General features: G+C 41.2%; 1 protein-coding gene and 1 long non-coding RNA gene across 2 annotated transcripts; both read left to right on the top strand.

Moving 5' to 3' along the window:
- The first annotated feature begins 2,891 nt into the window (after positions 1 to 2,891).
- On the top strand, positions 2,892 to 6,697 carry LOC119418385. Its single transcript, XR_005187188.1, has 3 exons — positions 2,892 to 3,141; positions 6,414 to 6,530; positions 6,647 to 6,697. It is a non-coding gene; the product is annotated as an uncharacterized LOC119418385 (long non-coding RNA).
- Positions 6,698 to 6,871: 174 nt separating this feature from the next.
- On the top strand, positions 6,872 to 16,168 carry znf512 (zinc finger protein 512). Its single transcript, XM_037685206.1, has 13 exons — positions 6,872 to 6,910; positions 8,635 to 9,209; positions 9,442 to 9,534; positions 10,144 to 10,248; positions 10,370 to 10,494; positions 10,680 to 10,766; positions 12,400 to 12,498; positions 12,602 to 12,769; positions 12,956 to 13,153; positions 13,339 to 13,440; positions 14,228 to 14,290; positions 15,269 to 15,367; positions 15,515 to 16,168. The coding sequence occupies exons 1-13, from the start codon at positions 6,885 to 6,887 to the stop codon at positions 16,166 to 16,168; spliced, it is 2,394 nt and encodes a 797-aa protein (XP_037541134.1). The 5' UTR covers positions 6,872 to 6,884.
- The last annotated feature ends 5,102 nt before the right edge of the window (positions 16,169 to 21,270 follow it).

Below are 21,270 nucleotides of genomic sequence, written 5' to 3'. Positions count from 1 at the left end.
CTAGGTCTAAATCTGTCAACCCACAGAGGAAGCTGAATGAAGACCGAGAGCTGAAGTCAGTGCAGCTCGCCACAGACGGCTACATGTTACTGTGTGCGTGACCTTGGCGTGACCTTGGAGTGACTTTCGTCTTGGCAGAGGTGTGCACTCTCCAAGTGCTTCTAGTTTCAAATATTATCAGTTGTAGAAACATAGGTTTGATAAGAACAAGACTAAATTTGATCTAACTCGTTTTTATTACGCGTGTTTCTGGAGCCGCAGTAGCTCAGTGGTCAGTGCAGGTGTCTCATAATGTTGAGGCTGCAGGTTCAAGTATCAGAGAGGTCATCCAGCGTAAAATGCTTGCCAGATTTTTTTTTTTGTTTTGTTCGTGCAAGTTCACTCACTTTGTCGAGCTGAAGGAAAAACAACATTCAAATGTGTTTTTAGACACTTACTAATCCTCATTTTAGAAGTTTTTTTTACTCAACTCCACCTGGGGTTTTTTTTTTTTGAGCTCCTAAAGGCTCCGTTTTCATTCTGTCTGTGTTTTATTGCTGTCGGAGAGGCCGATCCTGCTGCCTGCTGTGGCTGAAAACGAAAAGCTCACTCAGAAAACAGCGAAACCCGAAAGACACTAAGACAGGAAGGAAACGGCAGAGTCAATTCACGAAGGCCTCGTTGCACGGTTTCGTTTCACCGACATGCTGTCGTCTATTCACAACACAAAAAAAAGTCTCGCATAAAAACACTATAAATAAATCTTCATCATTTAAAGAGAGTTGATATTTCTCACCAGTGACTTGCTCGGACATGTCTGAGGAGGGAAAAAGAAACGCAAGAAAATGTTTAATTCTAGTGGCAGCAAAAAGACCATGACACATAAATGTAAGCAGAACAAAGTGCATAAACTAGAACATTGTTACATGAACTCTGAAGAAAATCCACTGGCTTAAAGAAAAGCTGCAAATACCTGGAAGAGATTTCACTTGAGCGTTTCTTGAAGCATCCGAGGCCTGAGAGCATCACACAAGACTTGTCAAACCTCTTGAAGAAGAGTACGCACTGAAAACACTGATAATATCTTTGCTTCTGACATGTCCCTGCTACGCAGCAGAGGAGCTCCACCCTGTCAGTGACACAGTTTTACTTTCTCTTCAGCTGTGATCTGACAAGAACCAGAAAAAGTGCAGGCACGAGAGCAAAGTGTTGATCTCGAGACGAGGAACAGGAACAAGTTAAATGCACAACTAAAGAAGTAGAGGTTGCGTTTAAAAGATACTCTCGTGGGAATGATACGTGACGCTGTCATGGCTTTAAATGTTATTATCAGCAGGTGTGTTTTATTTATTTTACCTTTCTCACTTGAGAAATTGTTCAGTTTATCACAGATAAATGTGATAAATGATTGAAGCGTGCCAGATAAAGATGAGCGTATCTAAACATTAAGAATCCCACATTCTGTACATTTGTTGTGTGTTAAATACATGTTCACTAATGTGCATGCACGTGACTACATGTCCAACCACTTCTTTACTGGTTGACATCAGGGACTGGAGGGCTTTAAATTCACTTCCTAATTCATTTTAAAATCATTTGTATGTTTTTAAATCGCTCATTAGTTCTGCCCCCTCTTATCTCACTGATCTGCTGCAGCCATATGTCCCACAGCGCTCTCTGAGGTCAGCAGACCAGATGTTTTTATTGGTTCCAGGCTCATTTTAAGCTCAGAGGTGACAGAACCTTCTCTGATGCAGGTCAAAAGCGGTGGAATGAGTTACCACTGCATGTCAGGCAGGTTCCCTCGCTCACTGTTTTTAAGACTTGTTTGAAAACTCACTTTCATTCCCTGGCTTTTGACACTGTGTGAGTTGATTTTAACTTGTCTATAATGTTAGTCATTTAGATCGTATCTTTACCTCTGTGGAGCTATGTTTTTATTTATTTATTTTTTTGCTGTGTCTTTTGCTTGTTTTGTTTTTGCTCTACAACACGTTGGTTGGCCTTGTTGCTGTTTTTAAGTGTTTTATAACTAGGACTAAGCTCCTCCCTTTGCAGCTGGGTCCTGGACTTCTTAACAAACAGACCACAGTCTGTGAGGAACCACAACTTCTCCTGCATCAGCACTGGCTCCCCTCAGGGCTGTGTGTTGAGCCCCCTCCTGTTCACTCTGCTCACATATGACTGTTCCTACCCATCCGGGCTGTCACCTTGTAAAGTTTGCAGACGATACAGCGGTGGTGGGATGCATCACAAACAATGATGAGTCCAGCTACAGGCAGGAGGTGGAACACCTGGAGAGCTGGTGCAGGAAGAACAACCTTCACATCAATGTGAAGAAGACGAAGGAGATGGTTGTGCTGCTGATTATCTATGCTGCTAATCTCATGCTGCTGTTCATTCATACCAAAGACTCATGTTCGGGCTGTTGTTACACCACATTGTTTTACATTATTAGTGTTTAAGCGTATATCTTAGATCTTTTAGCGTATCGTTTGGCGTTTGCTTCAGTGCTATCTTAGTGTATATCTTTGATCTTTATTTAATGTTTCTTTTTATACTTTAAATATTTTGCTATTTGTTTGTGTGAAACTGGGACCCTGTGTACATAATTGCGCACATGTACCACATGATCTCAACGGGCTCTACCTGGTAAAATAAAGGTGATTGATTGATTGATTGATTGATGAGATTGTAATGACAATAAAGTTTAATTGAACTTGATAAATAAAGTGGTATGGTACATGTGTTCACGTTTTGGGATCATATGAGTAAAACATGTTGAAACCACGTGTTTTCATGTTCTTGGTATTCCTTTATAAACGCTGTTAACTCGTCAGAATGTGTTTCTTTGAATTCATGCGCTTCGGATCGCGGCGTGTCGGACAGTCCGTGAAGGCAGCAGCAGATGCGGGTTGTGCTGTGTCCGGCAGGAGGGCGTTCCGCTGAACCCCCTCCTTCAGGGCTCGGTTCTGCCGCCGTGTGGGAGCTGTGGTTCTGCCGGAGCCGAGCTTCGGTCCCGGGGTGTTCCAGGGCCCGGGCTCCGCTTCCTGGTGCGTTCAGAGCCGGCGGAGGAGGCCAGGCTGGCGGACACGGAGGCTGCCCGTCCCCGCTGAGGGGGGGAGCTGCAGGACGGAAGGCTCTCCGGTTTTTCTCTCTCCGGTAAGAAACAATGAGAAGCGGTCCGAACTGGAGCGGATCAGCTCTCCAGCAGCGAGCAGCCGTCATTTTGAGCTGGTTGTCTATGCAGGTGATTGTTGTTCATCTGCAGACACGGCTGGGTGTGCACGCTTTACTGCACATGCACTTTATGCGTTTTGCACATTTCTGCCTCTGTGATGTTTGGAGACGAACGTGCACATCCAAACAGCTCCAGCATGACGCACAATAACAAGTGTGAACACAACAGGAGCTCAATCCGATTCTCAGATCAGGCTTCATGCAAACTTCTTGTAATCCTTCCGTTTGGACACTTAAATACACAAAAATGATTTTTTTTTTCTAACTGAACGTGTTTTTAAACGACCCAGGAAGGAGAATCACATTAAAAATAATAAAACTAACAACTAGAGAAATTGCATTTCCTGCAAAAAAGCAGTGTGAAGCTTATTACTGAAGAACTTGCTGAAAAACAGCTGAAACTAGCTAAAAACATGCTGAAATGGAAGAACAAGTCTTAGCAGAAGAAAGCCGAAAGAACACAGATTTGCTGAATTAGGTTTCACTGAGCAGAAATGAACACCAAATTAGTAATTTGCTTTTAAAAAAAAAGCTGAAATTAGCAACAACAACAATAAAAGCTGTAAAGTAGCTGAAAACGCAGAAAGAAGCTTAAATTACCAGAAGTAAGCGGAGAGAGAACACTCGTGCCCAATTAGGCTAAAAGAAGCTGAAACAAGCACAATAAAGGTGGAAATTATCTGAAAAAAGCAGAAATGTGCAAAATAAACAGCTGTTAATAAAACAATACATAAACAGATAATAAATAATCAAATGTGTTTACTGCAGAGAATCACTGCAAAATGTTAAACCTTTTTTCAAAATAAGACAAATAAGATATGCAACACAAACAATATCTGATGTTCAGCATTTTTTTTTTTTTTTCATTATTAACTTTTTTAAACGTCTGAGAATATTTTACCAATGATAAAATGATACAAAAATAAAATAATGATACAAAAACTAAGGATTATAGTTTATTTAAAATTATGGAAGCCCACAAAATACAAAATACACATCATACAGTTTAAATGTCTTCATACTGTCACATTTTTATAAAACCTGATGCATTAAAGTGTCTTTATGACAGACAGCCAACAGAAGAGAATAATTTTATCACCGAGTGGCTCTTTTACAATTAGCCTTCCCACTTTGATGCATCTGCAACATCTGTCAAAAAAATGAAGAACACACAAACTTGTGAAGAAAGGTCAAAGGAAAAGTTTACAAGACAGTGGTGAGACCAGCTATGTTGTATGGTCTGGAGACAGAGACATGGACAAAAAGACAGGAGACAGAACTGGAAGTGGCAGAAATGAAGATGTTGAGGTTCTCCTTAGGAGTGACAAGGATGGAGAAGATCAGGAATGAGATCATCAGAGGTACAGCACAGGTTGAACAACTGGGAAATAAAGTTGGAGAGGACACACTGAGACTGTCTGGACATGTCCAGAGGAGGAACAGTGGTTTGGACATGTCCAGAGGAGGGACAGTGGTTTGGACATGTCCAGAGGAGGGACAGTGGGTATATTGGTAGAAGGATGTTAGAGATGCAGCTGCCAGGAAAACAACAGAGGAGATGTATGGATGGAGTTAGAGAGGACATGGAGGTAGTTGGAGTGAGGACAGAGGACACAAGAGGACAGAGTGAGATGGAGGAGGATGACGCACTGTGGAGACCTCTGAAGAAGGAGCAGCTGAAAGAAGAAGACCTAGAACAAACTTATAAATAAGCAAAAAATATGTATATAACTGCATTTATGAGTTACAAGACATAGGCCTGTCGCAATAGACAATAAATCAATTAATCGCATGATAAATGAAAATTATCGACCTCATTTTCATTTATCGGCTTTATCGTTTCTTTGTCTCTCTCGTTCTACTGAAGACACTGGATGACAAAAGGCTCATCTCCGGTGCTCTTCACTGACCTCTCCCTTTCTCTTTTTTCTTTAAAACCCATTTTAATCGTCCAAAATCTCGTTTTTGCATCGTTAAAAGCAGCTAAGCTGAGAAGCTAAGCTACGAGCTACGCTAACAGGCCGACCTCGGGGGAAAAAACTCTGTCTTGTTGAAGCTCCAAAATTCACAGATGAAACTCGTGTCTTTGTCTAAAAAGTTGTTTTTCTCTGCAAAAAGAAGCTGAGAACTTGTTTACTGAGTTTTTATTAAAAGCTTTGTGTGACAAATACTATGCTAAAAATCCTGTTGCATGCTCAATGCTATGCTATAGCTAGCTATGCTAAAGAGCTCAAATCACACTGAGCGTCCGCCATTTTGAGAACCAAAAAACAGGAAGGAGAGACAGCCCATGTCACGTCAAGGGGCCTCCCTCTCATTTTTCTTAAAGAGACATGTGCTCACTCCCTCACTATCCATCCTTCGGTTCAAACCCTTTTATACTGTCATCCAGTGGTCAAAAAAAGATACTAGACACAAAAATTAACCAACATTTCTTCTTAAATTTGACAATTACTAATTATTGTCAAATTTCAAACAATATTATCGTTTATCGCAATAATTTCTGAGACAATTAATCGCCCAGCAACATTTGTTATTGTGACAGGCCTAACAAGACATCAGGGTGTGAATGGGATAAAAGCTGTTTTTAAATCTGTTTGTCCCACATTTGAGACATGTCACTTACTGGGGAGTGGTGGTTCAGAGGTTAGAGAAGGTGGGCCTGTGATCGGAAGGTCGCTGGTTCATCTCCCCGGACCAACAACATCAAAATGTGGGTGGAAATGGTGAAGCACCCACACCTGCCTCCACCCTCATTTGCCCCACTCTGGGCCCTTGATCAAGGCCCTTAACCCCCACCATCTGCTCCCCCGGGCGCCCTAGATGCAGCTCTCTGCTCCACACAGAGGCTGTGGCAGCTCGTTGGTCTGTGGTTGTGTCAGGAAGGACATCCGGCGGAAAAACAATCATCAAGTCTTGGTTCGAGTTAGTTCGCTGTGGTGACCCCTGAAGAAGGAGCAGCTGAAAGAAGAAGACTCAGTCACATTAAGTTGTCCATTTCTAACATATTGTTCATTAAAAAACATTCAAAGACAGAATACAAAAAAAACCTGACGTGTTGAGTTAAAAATGTTATTTGCGTGACAATAGTTGGAGAAAGATTTCAGTTTATGAATATAAGAAAAACAGTAGAACTTTTTTCAAAGTCGTTTACATTTTAATTTTAATTTTAATCATTCTGTTTGCATCATCAGTGGTGATTTGATAAGGGGGGGTGGCTGGCACTCCTATGGACCCCACCCACCTTGGAGGGGACATGTCACCTTTGTACATGCCGAGGAAGAGGAAGTCTGTCCAGACACAACCCAAAGGTGCACATCCAGGTAAAAAAAGGTGATTTATTCCATTGTTGTTTCTTGGTTTGAGCTCTATTTTACTTTTTGGTTTGTATGTTTGTTTGTTTGTTTGTTTGTTTGTTTATCTTCAGCTGTTCAGAGATTTCCAGAAAAAGCAGACGAGCTGAGTCCAGCAGAGCACCCAGAGGTGGGGTAGTGTGTGTGCACGACGTGCTGAAAGAGCGTCCTGTTCTTGATTCTTTGCTGGGTGTATGGGTGTGACTGATGCATGCTGGTCCTCTGATGCAGACACAAAGCTGCATGTGTTCCTCACAGTTCTGTGTTCGGCTGTTTTAGAACGAGGAGTCTGAAGATCAAAACGCTGTGAAGATGAAACGGAACTTCAGCAGAAAACGGTACCTGACATCTCAGCTTGTTGTTTTGAAGTGCATTCAGATGGCAACCTGGACGGGCTGTTGGTGCAGGGGTTGTTACACTTAAAGTTAAATTCTAAATGACTTTTCCTTTTTAATCTTCCTTTTTCTGTCTGAATGTTTGTGAAGCATTCACAATATTGTGATTCGTTTTGCTTCCGTATGTTTTTCTGCATCTTTCTCGTTCCACAATTTTTGTGCTATTTCAACAAATCATAAATCAAAACGTTCGGCTCTTTCAGGACAATCCTGCTATGACTTTTGGTATTGGTGCAACTTTAGCTTTTTGAAATATTTAGCCTTTTCTGCCATTTTTCCTCATAGAAAATGAATTGAGCTCATTTTGTTTACAAACATTTACTGCTCCTTTCACATTTTGTTCTGTTTCAGTTTCTTTCAACTTCCTTGTGCAAATTTAAACTTTATTTTTCAGATAGTTTCAGCTAAATTCAGCTGTTTTGTGCTCCTTTCAGATTCTTTCTGCTAACTACAACATTTTGTCCTTCTTCTAACTTATTTCTGCTCATTTCAGCTTGTTATGCTCCTTTCAGTTTATTTCTGCTAGTTTCAGTTATTTCAGCAACTCTTTAGCTGTTTTATGTTCATTTAAGCTTTTTCAACTAATTCCACATGTTTTGCACTCATTTCAACTTTGTTCAGCCAAACTCAGCAAAAATGTGCTCTCTCCACTTCCTTCTGCTAATTTAAGCTCGTTCTACCTTTTCAGCTAGTTTTTTTTTTTTTAGCTTTTTTAGCAAATTTCAGCTGTTTTCAGATAAATTCAAGTTTTTGTAGTAATTTCTGCTACTTTCAGCCTAAATAACTTCTTTCTGCTCCTTTCAGCTTTTTTCTGCTAGTTTCATCTTTTTCTGCAATTTCAGCTACTGTTTAGCAGTTTGCATGCTAATTTAAGCTTTTTTGGCTAATTCCACATGTTTTTAGTTCATTTCAGCTCTTTCCACTTCCTTCTGGTAGCTTAAGCTTCTTTCTACCTTTTCAACTACTTTCAGCTACTTCTTGCTAATTTCTGCCTTTTTTTTTAGCTAATTTCATCATTTCTATTTATTTAAACTTAATGCATCAAATATGTGTTCTGCTTTCTTCTTCTAACTTTGGCTTTTTCTCCCATTTCAGCATGTTTTTTAGCTAATTTCAGCTATTTTTCAGCAAGTTCTTCTGCAATAAGAATTCACACTGCATTTTCAGAGGAAATGCCATTTTTCTAATTAGTACTTGTTTCTTCGAACTAGTTACTTTCATCTTCCATCTCTTCGTCTAATTCAAACAGTTTACATGATAAAAGTTTCTGTTATTTCAGTTAAGTCTCCACCTCTGACAGTAAATAAACAGTAAAAATCCTCTCTGCATTAAAAAGACACATTGAAGCACATGTCTGAATTTATTTTTGATTAAAAGGGCTTAAATGTAACTTACTCTGTTCCCTCATTAAATATGCAGAGATCTTTGAATATGCAAATTAACCTTGATTCTCCTGCAGACTCTGTAGAAACACCTCATGTGGCACAAGCAAGTTATCATTTTTTTTATTGAGATGTTCACACTTGAAAAGAGTTCTCAAAAATTAAGAAAACATGAAATTCATGGTGTCATTAACATGTCGTTTCAAACCGTGTTAACGGCATGTAGATCAGAAATCCAATCAATCAATCAATCCAGTATTAAAGCATTAATACTTTTCATACCAGGTACGAGGACCTCCAGAATGTTTCCATGGGAACCGTAGATTACCCCACCGCCAGCTGTTCTGTGATGTCATCAGGTGGGCTGGCCAATGGATTGGATCCTTGTTCCATGGCTCCGCCCACCCCGAGGCTTCCTCCACGACTGGTGACAAAGGGTAGTTGGTCTGAAAGCCCAGAGGCGAGCAGGGACCAGTCCCAGCCCGAGGACCGGAGCTGGAACTCCAGCAGGGACGGAGGCCCCGAAGCCTGGACTCCAGGCAGAAACCGATCCCCAGACCAGATCTGGAGCTCTGTTGGAGACAGAGCGGGACACTCCAGTCAGGAGCAGACATGGACGCCAGGCAGGGACAGAGCCCATCCTGGACCGGATCAGGCCTGGATGATGAGCCAGGAGCACGTTTCTGTTCAGGGCTGGGCAGCAGGTCCAGATCAGGTCCAGGGTCAGGCCTGGAATGGAGGAAGAGATTCAGGAAAAGATCGGACCACTTCAGGGCCAGAACAGGGGTGGGGAACCGGCCAAAGTCGAGAACAAACCTGGAACAACTCCGCCAGGGACCGAGAAAACATCTGGAGACCCGGTAGAACCTCTCAAACATCTTAAAGATTGTTTTAAACAATTACTTTCATTTAAATTAAGAATCCTTAATATTTAATTAAATTTGTTTCAAGTAAAAAAATAATAATCTTAAACAAAACTATAAAATGATACTGATTATATAATATGTACACTTTTCTAATTGCTTATATCAGAAACTGTGTGGCTGTGGTGAAAACAGTTTGAAGAGATCTTGTTTCTATTTCATTTTAAAGACTTGAACATGAAGAAGGTGCAAAGAGCTGAAGTGGAGCAGAACCCTGCTGCTCATAACTTCCCTCCTCCACCAGCAGAGGGCAGAGTGTCCTGTAAGTCAGTGGTTCTCATTACGTTATTGAGATGCTATGATACTTGGGAATATTTGTAAGCTAAGTGAAAACTAAGAAGAATGTTCTATCAGTTTATATGAGGGTTCTACGGTAAATAAGTGTATTTGTAAAATTTGAAAATGGCCGCAATTGATAAAGATTGGAAAATGGGAAGATGCTTGTACAAAGTAACATGGAATATTTAATTTATTGTAAATCTGTAAATTTAAAAAAAAAAAAAAAAAAAAAGTAGTTCCCAGCACTGGTCCTTGAGGAACACCATACTGCATGTGTTAGTTGTTGCCTGCTCCAACACGCCTGATTCAGTGATTTAATTACTTCATCAAGTTCTGCAGAAGCCCATTCACCCGTTCATTCAAATCAGCTGTGTCTAAGCATTAAAAGAACTAAAACATGCAGGATGGAGTTCCTCAAGGACCAGTGTTGGGAACCACTGCTAAGTTACACTTCTGTCCAACAAACAAAGGTTTCCTGTTACGTCTACTTCCATTCAGGAAGGATTGAACGTTTGAGACTTCTTCGTTTGTGATAATTGATTTTAAATAAACACAATGTAATGATCCATGCTTATATTTGATTTATGTCCAGGTTCAGGTGCAGCGGGTGTCTGTACGTCCTCGACGGCTCCGCTTGGTGAAGATCAGAAACCTGTGATTCTACCCATCAAGAAGGAACCTCCTGCGTACCCTCCAGGTGAGACCAGCAGTGGTACCTTTATAGACGATTTCACAGTTCTTGCAATACCGTTCTTCCCGACCATTTGAAATCCTTCCAGAGGATTCCAGATTTGATTGTTCTTTTCTAAACGAACCAGGAAGTCAAGAGGAGCACTGGCAGCTTCAGATTGTGGCCAAAGGGAGAGTGACGTGTCCGAAATGTAAAAGTGTGAGCAGGAAGACGGTGGAAGGGTTGAAGAAGCACATGGAGAACTGCAGACTGGTGAGCACTCAAATCCTATAAACTCTTCCATTTGCCCACGGTAATTTAGGATATATCAAACGCTTACAAACTGTTTCTGGTAACTGTGTGAGTATGATCCCTCAGTTTTTACTAATTCACGTGTACTTGGTTGAAACATCGGCACAGTATCGTAGTTATGTCCAGAATGTGCTGTTGATCTGCAGCAACCCTTCACCTGTCAGCACTGTGGGAAACAACTGAAGTCCTCCACAGGGATGAAGTATCACATCATGGCTGACCACAGCCACTTGGTGAGCATTCCACCTGCTTTATGGGCAATCATGTAACCGCCTCTGTGCGTGTGTGTGTGTGTGTGTGGGGGGGGTGTTCTTTGCAAAATATTTCATGAACCGCTGGATGAATTTTATTTTTATTGATTCTATTTTTTAGAACACACACAAATAAACATACAACAAAATCCCCTCCCATACGGATCAGCTACACAGACATGAATACATTAGGCAGGCGCTGACATACTTTCAAAGTAAGATACACAAATGGCTGCCAAGTGTCCCAAAATCTCTCAAAATGTCCTTTTCAATCTTTTCCAAATGAATATGACGCATATCTTCTCTGTGGCTGAGTGGTTAGAGCAGTCGTCTTCCACTGCAAGAGTTGGTGGTTCGATTCCGCCAGCAGCCACATGCTGAAATGTCCCCGGGCAAGACACTGAACGCCTCATTGCCTCCGATGTGTGTCCCATCGGTGAATGAATGTGATAAAGCTCTTATTAGTCTTTGTACAGATCTAGTAAAGTGCTGCATGAATGAATGAGGACACAGATTGTGTTGTAAAAAGCTTTGAGTGCCTCGATAAGATAGGAAGGTGTTATATAAGCACAGTCCATTTACCATTATACCAGGAGACATGGATCCTTCCACTGAATGAGTTTTAATTAAACTTTCATTTGGTGTACATCTATAGTATAACTGCTGAACTTTTGAAGACAACTCGATTCAAGATGGCCACCTCACCTAATCTGCTGTAAAAATCAACTAAAATTAGCTATAACTCAGTCAGTTTTACAGATATTGATTTACTTTGTACAATTAGGTGCGGTAGTAGCTAAAAGTCATTGACAACTTAATCAATTCAGTTTCAATCGGTTTATTTCTACTGTATAGCTCCAAGTCCCAACAGACGTCCTCTCAGGACACTGAACAAAAACATTTACATACATTAAAAAAGCCAACTAGTAAAAGTTCTCTGTCTAAGGAAGCAGCAGGTTGTGTTGAATCTTCACTTCATCACAGTCTCCCATCCTGAGCAAGCACAATGGAAACAGTGGAAAGGAAAAACTCCCTTTTAACAGGAAGAAACCTCCATCAGGACGAGCGGTCATCTGCTTCGACCGGCTGCGTTTGAGAGGACAGGAAGTGGAAACGGACACAGAATGACAGGTCCAGGTGAACTTTCTATAGGAGGAAACACAAAAAACATGTTGATAGAAATGATTACTAATACAAACTGGTAGAGTAGAGCAAGTAAAGACAGCAGCAGAGAGAGGACATGTGGTCAGTTTGTCCTCCAGCAGTCTAAGCCTATAGCAGCAGAACTACGGGATAGCCCAAGCCGACCCTAACTATAGGATTTATCAAAAAGTAAAGTCTTAATCCTAATCTTAAAACTGGACAATGTGTCAGCCTCAGGGACAGAAACTGGAAGTTGGTTCCACAAGAGAGGAGCCCGAGAACTGAACGATCTTCCTCCCATTCTGCTTTTGTAAACTCTAGGAACCACTAGTAAACAAATAAATGTACCCTATACTCTGAGCAACAACAGATTGCGCAACTTTTTTTTTTTTTTCCAAAACTTTGTCAAGGCTGTGGAAATATGATCTACTGTTTTTATCTTTGCATTTTATATGTATTTATTTATTCATAGCCATCAACAGACGACGCCAAGGACCTCAGCGATCGCACCATCAAAGACAAACTACGTAAAATCCTGAAGAGACTCGGCAAATTGAAATGCTCGAAAGAGGTGAATCATTGATTCACGCTTTGTATTCGTAGGAAACAGTTTTACTGTTTGTGTTTCCCCCAGGATGGTTTGTTGATAAATGTTTCCCTTTTGTTCCTCTCAGGGCTGCAGCGCTGCCTTCACCAGCATCATGGGCTACGTGTATCACATGAAGAAGTGCGGGAAAGAGCAGTCGGAGTTGGAGAAGATGCTTCTGAATTGCTCTCACTGTGGGAAAACGTACAAATCCAAGGCTGGACTGGAGTACCACCTGAAATCAGAGCACGCTCCTGTAAGTCATGTGTCTCATTCACATACATGTCCTGTTCATTCTAGTCATAAATATTATTTCCATTCAGTTGTTTACAAGATGCACAGTTATCAGCTATGGTGCCCCATCTTTATGTCAAGTATCTAGGAAGCTTTATGTCTCGTCTCAGTCAGGGATATATGTTTTTTATCTTCTGCCGCCTGTCAGACACCCCAGAAGGCTGAGGAGGATGAGGACCTGAAGGCTCAGAGGGAGGCCAACCCAGAGAGGACGGCCAGCGGGAGAGTGCAGCGAGCCTCGGCCCAGGTGGCCAACTTCCACCTGGCTGAGATCGCCAACAACGATCTGCCCAAAGACTGGCCCAAGAGGAAGTTCCAGTCAGACCTGGTTCCTGATGACAAAAAGGCAGGAAAACGCACTCTTTTCTTACAAACTTACACAGATTTTGCTGTTCACAAATTTGAACCTAAAGTGATTTTTAATGTAAACACACACACAAAGGTGCTCCTATTTTCTCACAAAGAATAAACCAGAAGTAATCAGATTTTGATTGAACCCCCCCACCACCTTTGATGTTGCCCTCTATACAGCTGAAATACACCCGCCCAGGTCTGCCCGCCTTCAGCCAAGAGGTGCTGAGGAAATGGAAGAATGAGGTGAAGCTGCAGAGGAAAGTCCAGTGTCCAAACCAGGTACAAACACGCTGGACAAAAGTTCAAGTTTAAATCTACTGAAATACTTTAAATTTACCTCCAGGCTGGAAACTAAACTACCAGCTTCTGCTTCTAGGTGCAGTCTGGCATCAGCTCCTTGTTTTTGACTTATTTGACACTAATCTCTTGGAAGATATGTATTTATGATTCATAAGCTATTAGATGTAAATTACAGCTGTTACATCACAGAGGACTCCCAACATGTAACTTGGAACATGTGAAAATTGTTTTATTAACTTGAAAACCATCCTGTAAGGATTCATATCATTTTATTTGTGACTTACTAATTCAATAAGATGAATTATTTAGTGGAGGGGAAGCTAATATTTAGCTTATTTTGAAATGTAAATAGATAAATGCTCACGCACATTTTAAGTTGAAAGATGAACATTTAGAAATGTGAGGCGTGTCTCTCCTCGTGGCTGTGCTTAAATCAACCTAGAAGGAACAAAGTGTTTTATTTCTTGTAGGCTTTACTAAAATACCATAATTTCCAGACTACTGAGTGCACCCGAATATAAGCCACGCCCACCAAATTTAAATAATAATAATAATTTTGCATATATTGTATTTCAAAGTGTGTGAAAAAAGTGGCAGCTTATAGTTTGTAAATTACGGTAATTAGTTTATTAAAATGCTTGATCGTTTCGAATGATTTTATACTTGTTGTTTTCATCAGCATCATTAATATAAAAGAGTTGTATTTAATTAAAGTGAATTTAAACTGCAGAGGCCATAAAATAACTCCTGTTTGCTCTTCCTGCAGGGCTGTGGCTGCACCTACACCAGTGTGTCAGGGCTGAAAGCTCACCTGGGACTCTGCACAAAGGTGCACCAGATTTTCCAACTCTGTAAAGTTACATCAGGGGCTGCAAATCAGGAACACCTGGAAAAAGATTTTCACGTTTTCTAGACAGAAAGCTCTGGAGATTTGAGAAAAACATTAAAAAAAATCAGGGAATTTGAACACTGATCTGATTAAATGATCTTTCTGAGCTTGGGGTGTATTAATGCTAGTATTCTGGTGTCATTGAGTCCATGTTGGTGTTCTACAGTGACCAAAGTGCATGCATCCTTCTGATTTTTAGATTTTAAATGTATTTTTCATTTGTTATACGATATGATTAACTGTTACGAAGGACTGCCGTAGATTACATTATATACTTACTGTCATCTGAACGGGACACTGCCCGCCATCCAAGACATTAAGTTCTGAGTGTTTTGTGTGACTGAAATATCTCCTGGAATTTCAGGATTTACTCAGAGAAAACTCGGGGAATTTTGTTTTTACGATGGGAACCCTGTAAATAAAAACAGAATAATGTAAGTACAGGGATAAAATACTGTTAAGCGGGTAAATCGCTACAAACTCAGCAAATTTTTCATGCATAATGCAGATTTGCACTAAACTCCATGTTGTATTTAACATTAAATTACAAATGGATTAGTATAAGAATAGAATTAGTCCCATCCATCCGTTATCTTTACCCACTTTATCCTGTCTGGGTCACGGGTGGTCGCTGGTACCCACTCAGCATTCACTGTGTGAGAGGCGGGGGGCACCCAGGACAGATAGCTAGTCTGTCATAGTGACAAACAACCATTCACACTCTCATAGGGACAATTTAGAGTTATCTGTTAGCCTAAACTCCACCCAGAAATACCCCCAACTAGGATTCGATCCAGCATCCTTCTCGACAACAGTGCCGCCCTGACTTGGTTATGAAATTAATTTTTCAGTCTAGTCAACATAAAATTATCCCCAGGTTCAGTTTTTATTCCATAGTTTGTTTCTGTTTTTCTCCAGGGCGAGTTTGAGGCTGGAAAATACCGATGTCTGATCTGCAACAAGGAGTTCAACTCTGAAAGTGGAGTAAAATACCACATCAACTCAGTCCACTCACAGGTAAAAGAAAAGGATCACCCGCGTTGTTTCCTGATCAACTATTACTATATTCAGACTGTTGCGTGTACTTACTGTAGTATTTACTGACTTTACCTGAAGTCCATGAAAGCCAGAACCATTACAAAGTTTCTGTTTGTGTTTTTAAAGGACTGGTTTGTCACAAACAAGAAAGCCTCCAAGAAGTTTGAAAAGTTCCTCAAAAACCAGCCGAGGAAGACTCTCCCCAACGCAGACAAGCAGATGGTTGATCACCACCACCACCATCATGTGCACCGCCCACAGCAGCAGCACTATCACCCCCACCACCAGCAGCAGCTCCTGCCCCCGCCCTTGCAGCACCCTCTGCAGCCCTTACACCACCTCCAGCACCAAGCCCAGTTCCTCCACCCGGAGCGACAGAACCTTCAACCACAACTTGACTCCCAGCTTCAGCAGCCCGTGCTCCACTACACCTCGCTGGAACCTCCTCCCGGGCCGATCTGGATGGACTTGGACTGCAAGGAGGCAGTACCTGGACCAGAACAGACCCAAATCCACCTGCAGATGGTTGACGTGGACAAGCCTGAAGGAAACGGTGATGGAATGGTGGAAGTTAAAAGGAGATATAAAGAAGAAGAAGGGTGGGAGGGTGGTGTGGCGGACGTGAAGCGGGGGGACTGCTTTGCGTTCAGCGGCAGTGGGAGCAGCAGCTCGTCGTGCGAATCTGAGGTGGAGCAGAGACATGTGGACCAGTGGAGCCTGAAGCGGCCCGGCGTCGTGGAGCCGCACTCCGAGGGGGGGAAACGACAGAGAAATGCTTAAACAAAAAACTGCATCAGCTCTGAAAACATCTGGTTTCCTAACCCTTGAACGGCTTTCTGATAACTTTAGGAACAAAGATGCAACAGACAGGCCTGTCGCAATAACTTAAATCAATTAATCGCATGATAAATGAAAATGATCAACCTCAGTTTCATTTATCGGCTTTATCGTTTCTTCGTGTGTCTCTCTTTCTACTAAAGACACTGGATGACAAAAGGCTCAACTCCGGTGCTCTTCACTGACCTTCTCTTTAAAATTTGTTTGAACCGTCCAAAATCACGTTTTTGTTTTAAAAGCAGCTAAGCTACGAGCTAAGCTAACAGGACGACCTCGGGGAAAAAAACCCTCCGTCTTGACGAAGTTCCAAAATTCACGGTTGAAACCCGTGCCTTCGTCTAAAATGTTGTTTTTCTCTGCAAAAAGAAGCTGAGAACTTGTTTACTGATTTTTATTAAAAGCTTTGTGTGGCAAATGCTAAAGAGCTCGAACCACACCGAGCGTCCGCCATTTTGAGAACCGAAGAGAGACAGCCCATGTCACATCAAGGGGCCTCCCTCCCATTTTTCTTAAAGAGACACGCTGCTCGCTCCCTCACTATCCATCCTTTCAAAGTCTTATACTGCCATCCAGTGGTCAAAAAAGGTACTGCACACAAAAATCATATCGTCTTAAATTTGACAGTAATTGCTAATTATTGTCAAATTTCAAACAATATTATCGTTTATCGCAATAATTTTTGAGACAATTAATCGCCCAGCAAAAATTGTTCTCGTGACAGGTCTAGCAACAGGCGGCTGTTCCTGCTCATCATAAAAGCTTCCTTTAATCCCACAACACAGAGAGGAGACACGGCTGGGTTTTTAGAGCTCAGCGAACCTTTGGTCCATCATAAATACTTAAAGCTGTGGATTCAAACCTCTGCCGTTGAAACAGTTTATAACTATGAGAAAAGTTGCCCAACTGCGTTTTATCTGTGACAGACTGTTTTCACCAACTTTAAGTGTCTTTTAAAACTTTTGATAAACTCTTCCTGTCTTTCATGAAACCTTTAAAGAGAAACCCGAGGAGACGATGTCGCAGTGTTTTGTTTGCCTTTGTGGTCCAGTTTTCCCCTCTCTGAAAACACAAGCACGACCTGTTTCCCTTCATACAACTGGTAAACGCCACTGGGTGTTCTTCACTGTATCACGAAGAGATATTGACAGATTTAATACAAAATAAATCACCTGTAAACACTGTAAATGGTAAAGTAGCACACGGGTATAAAGGTGAATTTCCTCAGTATTTCTGTGCAGCTGTTGCACAGAAACATTCAGACTGTCCTCCATTGTTCCACGTCTGTTTGTGTTTTAAATTCAACGTGTTTAAATATGAGCTTTAACGTCTGGTGAATTAGAAATTACTTAAAAGAGTAGAAATGTGATCAAACATAAATTGGCCCTGACATTAATGGGACGAGTCTGAGTTGGCCATTTTTATGTTGGGTAGGGTTGATAGCTGTGGCAGCCATGTTGATTAAAAAAACAAAAGTCGATGAGTTGCAGACTTACTCTGGCGATTTTAGCTCTTTTTTGTGGGTAGTGGTCCTCCAGCACCCCTAATTTTAACTCCGCACCCCTGAAAATTTAAGAAACCATCATTAGGTTTTTTGTAAGGAAGCTTGGGTCTTAAACCGTAGAACCACCAAAATATTGAATAAATTTGTAATAAAAATGGAATACATGACACTTAAACAGGCCGGTAAAATCTAAAATTCTTTTGCACGAGTCGGATCCTCAACACCACCTGTCAATCAGCCCAGCAGGCTTGTCAGAAACTGACCAATCAGCAACCTCAATTTGTACTGAAGAGAAACGCCCCTTACCTACAGGAGCTCCGCCCCTTTTCCTCCCGACAACATTGTTGGCGTTTTACAAACACTTTGCGATCAGAGGGATTTTGTGGAAAATCATCAGAAAAAATGATTAAACGTTGTCAGTGGGGAACATGTAATTCAGACAGTGTTACCTGGAGTGTTTAGAGGGTGGAACACAGTTTATTCCATTTCCAAAACCAAAATGGAGTCTGGAAAAATATAAAAGTTAGCTTTTGCTACACTACGTTTCTTAGACTGTGGCTAGGAAGGACAAAGATAGTTTGGGGTGTTAGGATGTGTGAGAGGAGCAGAGCGTGTTCTGTTCACACAGGGAGAGCTGTTGGTCAGGCTACTTCTTGTTGCTCTCTAAAACAGTTATTGAGTCAAGTGTTTACTTATGTAGGTAAATGTAGACATTTAACAACTCGTTAAAATATACCAGAATGCAGGAAAAGGCATCTACTTTATTCAAAATTTTCAGGGGGAGGACCCCCAGACACCCCCACCAGTATGTCTCCCCCCATATTACAAATGCTTCTGACACCAATGGCTACTGCACTGTCCAAGCCAAGAGCCATTGTCAGCAGTGTGTGTGTGTGTGGGGGGGGGGGGGCTGAGCGCCGCTAAAAGTCATATTCTAGAATCGCCCCTGCACTGTCATGAGATATTTTGCTAACTGACTGGAAAAGACTTTCACAGTTAATGACAAACCTCACACAGTCAGCTCAGAGTATAAGTTGGGAACGAAGCTCAGCTACTACCACACCAAATTTCACTTGGACATCTTAACGTTGACTGAAGTATAGACTTTTTGTGTTGCCTATAGGTCAGTTGGCTGCGGTGGCCATCTTGAACAGCTTGACTGTAAAGCTGCATCCAATGATTTATGTTCAGAGAGTTGCATTTAAAGTCATCGGATATTTGGCTAACACAGACAAACACACTGAACTAAAACATTCCCTTACGTGACAGACGACAGTAGTCAACTAATTCACAAGTTACAATGATGGTAAAGCAAAAAAAAAAAAATGCATTTTAAATTTTATTCTAATTTTGTGGGAGTTCTTTTGAAATATGAAGAGAAAGACGACGTTCCGAGGATCTTCGGTTTAAAATTGTGTTTTTTGAAAACTTCCTTGACAATATTCATCTTCTCTTAATGGTCTCGCATATATATACTGGTACATATTTTACCCTTTATAATAAATCTATAATGATATATACGAGGTGCAAAATGAATATTAGGAAACAGTCCAGAAATATAAGTAGACATTTGCAAGAATGCTTTAAAACATTTAGGACCGTATTGATGAAACACCCCCCCAGACCTTCAGTCTGCATTAATCCTCCCTGACTCTTTTCAAAGTGAATCTAAAGCAGAGATTATGACGGACTTTGTGCTCAGACGATATCTTCTGTCTTCCAGTGTATTCATGTGACTGGCAGCTGTCACCCTCGAGCTTCAGTTTGTGGGAAACGATTCTTCCAGTTATTTCTTTGTCACGAAACAGTTTTTATTTTTCCAACTGTCCAAATGTATTCACTCATTTAGGATGTTTCCTGTTCGGTCCGCGTGTTTCACATCAGACTAAAGAAAGAGTCGACAAGAATTTCACTTTTGGTTAAAACTTTATGAAGTTCAAGCTTCAGCTTTGACTCCGTCTGTTTGGTGACTTTTAGCAACAAATCTTCTGGTTTCAAGACAAAACACTCTTTTGTGAGGATTTTAAAATACTTTTTTTTTTTTATTATTCACTGTCAGACATGATTGTGTCACATTTCTGTTAAGCTTGTTTGCAAGAATAATATTTATTTTATTTTACCTGTTTGATTCAACAGTTCCCTGTTTTCAACAGATTGCCACGCTGCCTTAGTTCAAACCACTAATAATGTTTAAAGTTAATGTTTAAAATGCATCACTGTGTATAAGGTCGGACTAATTAACGTGTATATCTTTGTTTGAAATGTGATAAATCTCAGATGTGAGCTGTTTGTAAACTTTATGACTTGTGATCTCACATATTGAAGTAAATATCCACGCTTCATCGTGACTTTAAGAAATCTGTCACTTTTTATGTTTATTAGATAAACGTGTGCCACACGCCAGTTCAACACGTCTCCCATTTAACTTGGATATTTTATCATATAGAATGTTTGTTTCCTTTAATGCTGTCATTTAAGTTTAAATATTTTATATATTGGCATGCCATATTTTCATTTGGGGACATTTTTAAAGCAGACGGTTCAATTACTGCATAAGGAAGAAAGAAGTTCTGGTTTTAGTCATCCGTTTGTGTCAAAACGTGCACATCATAAATGTTTCTAAAATAAAATTCATGGTAAAGATTTTGTGTTGAGAGTGTTTAGTGCTGTGCGTGGGTCTGGGCTTCACATCTTTGGTTCAGTGGGACATCTACATGCATGTTTCTTTTTCTCCAACACGCACAATAGGGTGATGGGTGATCGGTCTGACTGTGTGTGTATGACCCTGAGATGGTCCTGCACTCTGCCTCTCACCTGCTGACTGCTGGTGTGTGTGTGTGTGGGGGGGGGGGGTCAGGTGCACTCTGAGCTGGGACTGTTGGAGGCTTGTTGGCCACTCAGGATGGGGAGAAAAAAGGCAAAGATTTTCCTGCAGTCTTATTGAACTCACCAAACAACCAGTGAGCTGTTTGACACCAGTTTGTGCAAATTAGTAAAAAAAATCCTACCAGATTTTTGATTACATGGTTTGAAACTGGGCGGCAAGGAAGGAAGGAAGGAAGGAAGGAAGGAAGGAAGGCAGGAAGGAAGGAAGGAAGGAAGGAAGGAAGACAAGAAGACAGGAAGGAAGGAAGGAAGACAAGAAGACAGGAAGGAAGGAAGGAAGGAAGACAAGAAGACAGGAAGGAAGACAAGAAGGAAGGAGGGATAGATGTATAGGAAGGAAGGAAGGAGGGAGGGATGGGGTTATAGGAAGGAAGGAAGACAGGAAGGAGGGATGGAGGTATAGGAAGGAAGGAAGGAAGACAAGAAGACAGGAAGGAAGACAAGAAGGAAGGAGGGAGAGATGTATAGGAAGGAAGGAAGGAGGGAGGGATGGGGTTATAGGAAGGAAGGAAGACAAGAAGGAGGGATGGATATATAGGAAGGAAGAAAGACAGGAAGGAGGGATGAGGTATAGAAAGGAAAGAAGGAAGGAAGGTGGGATGGAGATATAGGAAGGAAGGAAGGAAGGAAGGAAGACAGGAAGGAGGGATGGAGGTAT

The sequence above is a fragment of the Nematolebias whitei genome, chromosome 12 (genome assembly GCF_014905685.2).
Source record: "Nematolebias whitei isolate Nwh7 chromosome 12, NemWhi1, whole genome shotgun sequence".
Lineage (NCBI taxonomy): Eukaryota > Metazoa > Chordata > Actinopteri > Cyprinodontiformes > Rivulidae > Nematolebias > Nematolebias whitei.
The sequence above is the reverse complement of the archived record's forward strand: the minus strand, read 5'-3'. Positions and strand labels throughout refer to the sequence as shown.

Bases quoted from the DNA above. Each gene is read 5' to 3' on its own strand.
- znf512 (XM_037685206.1), top strand. From the start codon at position 6,885: ATGAAACGGAACTTCAGCAGAAAACG. The intron at 10,767-12,399 runs GTGAGCATTCCA...ATTTATTCATAG, and splicing joins TGGCTGACCACAGCCACTTG to CCATCAACAGACGACGCCAA. The intron at 13,441-14,227 runs GTACAAACACGC...CTCTTCCTGCAG, and splicing joins AAGTCCAGTGTCCAAACCAG to GGCTGTGGCTGCACCTACAC.